The sequence below is a fragment of the Cyprinodon variegatus genome, unplaced genomic scaffold, assembly GCF_000732505.1.
Source record: "Cyprinodon variegatus isolate N-32 unplaced genomic scaffold, C_variegatus-1.0 Scaffold1474, whole genome shotgun sequence".
NCBI classification, from domain to species: domain Eukaryota; kingdom Metazoa; phylum Chordata; class Actinopteri; order Cyprinodontiformes; family Cyprinodontidae; genus Cyprinodon; species Cyprinodon variegatus.
The window spans coordinates 101,193-103,304 of NW_015151927.1; the positions used below are offsets into that span (position 1 = coordinate 101,193).

General features: G+C 53.3%; 1 protein-coding gene across 1 annotated transcript in view; it reads right to left on the minus strand.

Moving 5' to 3' along the window:
• Positions 1–2,112, minus strand: part of atxn7l2 (ataxin 7-like 2) — a 22,954-nt gene that overhangs the window by 3,313 nt on the left and 17,529 nt on the right. Inside the window, exons 7-8 of the mRNA XM_015403260.1 lie at positions 1,883–2,004; positions 776–1,703 (exon numbers count right to left, since the gene is read on the minus strand). Coding sequence (XP_015258746.1) covers positions 776–1,703; positions 1,883–2,004 — 1,050 coding nt within the window. The remainder of the gene's footprint in view (positions 1–775; positions 1,704–1,882; positions 2,005–2,112) is intronic.

Below are 2,112 nucleotides of genomic sequence, written 5' to 3' on the forward strand. Positions count from 1 at the left end.
TCTTTTTTTTGGCGGGTGGGGAGCAGCTAGGTTAATACCGCGATCAAAGAAATCTTTTTATGCAGGTCAGTTTGAGGGGATTCTGGGACGTCTGGCATATGCTGGCTAAATCGGCACGGCGAGACGGGGGCTTAACCAATGAATACTGCGCCGATCCAGAGGTTGTGACGTCTGGCTGTGGGTTTAGGTTTTTAATGACCTTGAAAGCTTGCTTGTCTAAAGTCTATTGTTGGAGAACATTATTGGAACCTTTGTTTGAGAAAGTGCTAACTTCTGCTTGCTAGCTATTACTATAAACATATAATGGCCACATGAATGAAATGCTGCAGCAAAAAAATTAAATGTCTCTTGGTCTTGTTAAATGAACCATGACAAAAATTGTCTGAGATTTCAAAATAACCATTTATAGAGGAGGATCTTTTATGTCCAGGTGGATCATCTAAATGATCGGTCCTCCTAACTGTCGATCATCCTGGTGATCTGTTTACGTAAGGCCGTCCTACACGCTCGTCCCGTTAGCGATCTTTTTCTTTCTGTGGTGAGCTACGGTTTCAGCCAGTCGCTGAAGCTCACCTTTCTCACCGCGGTTCTCTGAAAAATAGAAAAAGCATGCTCTGCATGGAGAGCTCTCCTCACAAAGCATTATGGGATCTGTTGTCACAGCGGCGCTCTCGCCATAGGCTACACTACCCGACAGCGATGAGTGACTCAGAGGGACATCGCGGCGCTAACGAGCGCTAACGACGCTGCTCAGAGAAAGTTTGATCAAACCCACCTTCTGTATGCCCAGCTTCTTCTCCATGTCCCCCTCCAGGCCGCTGCTCTTACTGTCCTTCCAGGGGTAGAAACCGGAGCATGGCGAGGAGGAGGGGGCGGAGCTAGAGGAGGAGGAAGGAAGGCGCTGCGATGAGAGTTTGGACGAGGGGGGGTGCTCCTCTACAGCCCCCACCTTTCGTTTCTTCAGTCCCTGATGTTCTAGAAATGTCCTCCCACTCCCCGGCCCGTGCGTTCCCGAGTCGCCCACGCCGGTCCGACTGTGGGAGTTGCTAGCAGAGGAGGGGTCTGGAGGAGAGGAGTGGCTCAGAGGGGGGTGGGTCCGTTTGTACGTCCATACTGCCTTGGCAGCGGGGGAGTCTGAGGCGGGAGGCTGAGGGCGGGGCTTACCAGGGGAAAGGGTTCCATTGGTCTGACCATGAGGGAGCAGAGATGAGGGGGGGACTTTGGAAGAGGAGGAAGATGATGAGGAGGAGACGGTAGAAGGTGGGGGGCCCCGGTCCTGCAGGACGATGCAGTTCCTCTCGGGGCCCGAGTGCTCTCCTTCCTGGGACGGAGCTTTTCGTTTGCGGAAGGCGGCGGCCGCAGCGGCCTCCTCGCGCAGCTTCAGCATCTGTTTGCTGGGACGCCCCACAGGATTCTTGGCTCTGGCCCCTCCCCCCTGACGGACCACGCCGGGCCTGCCCCCGGACGTGGGATGGGGACCAGCAAAGCCGGCGCCAGAGTTCTCCGACTGCACGGCTGCCGGCAGTCTGCCCGGTCCACGGCTCGGAGACGATGAGGCGTTTTTAAGAGAAGAGCTTATATGGCTTCCTGCACGGACCTTAGAATGGAAGGTGGAGGAGGTTGCTATGGAGACAGGAGAGGAAGAGCTGATGGACTTGGCCAAGGAAGTCGGTGACAGCAGCTCTGTGGCTTGAGGTATTTTTCTGGAAGAGTCAGAAAAAAGGATCCACTGAGAAACAAAGGAAAACTAAATCTGTTTCAAATCTAAACGAACCTGTAAAAATATTCAGAGATGAAAAGTAGAGCAAAGCAGGTCTGGAGATTAACAGGAAGAACAGAAAGAATGACTTAAATCAGGAGGGGTAACGATCCGGAGGCTTACTTCCAGAGGTGGGCGCTGATGTGCTGCTCCAGCATGCTGCTGAGAGCCCACCTGGCGTGGTGGAGCCTCCTGTCGAACGTGTAAATGCCGTGACCCAGAGAACGGCTGCCGAACGAGCACACCTACAGACACAGGACCGGTTATCACACAACAAACAACAACATCCAGTCCAACATGTCCCAACAAGTTAAACGATGAGTCGACACATCGAATCCCAACAAGTTAAACGA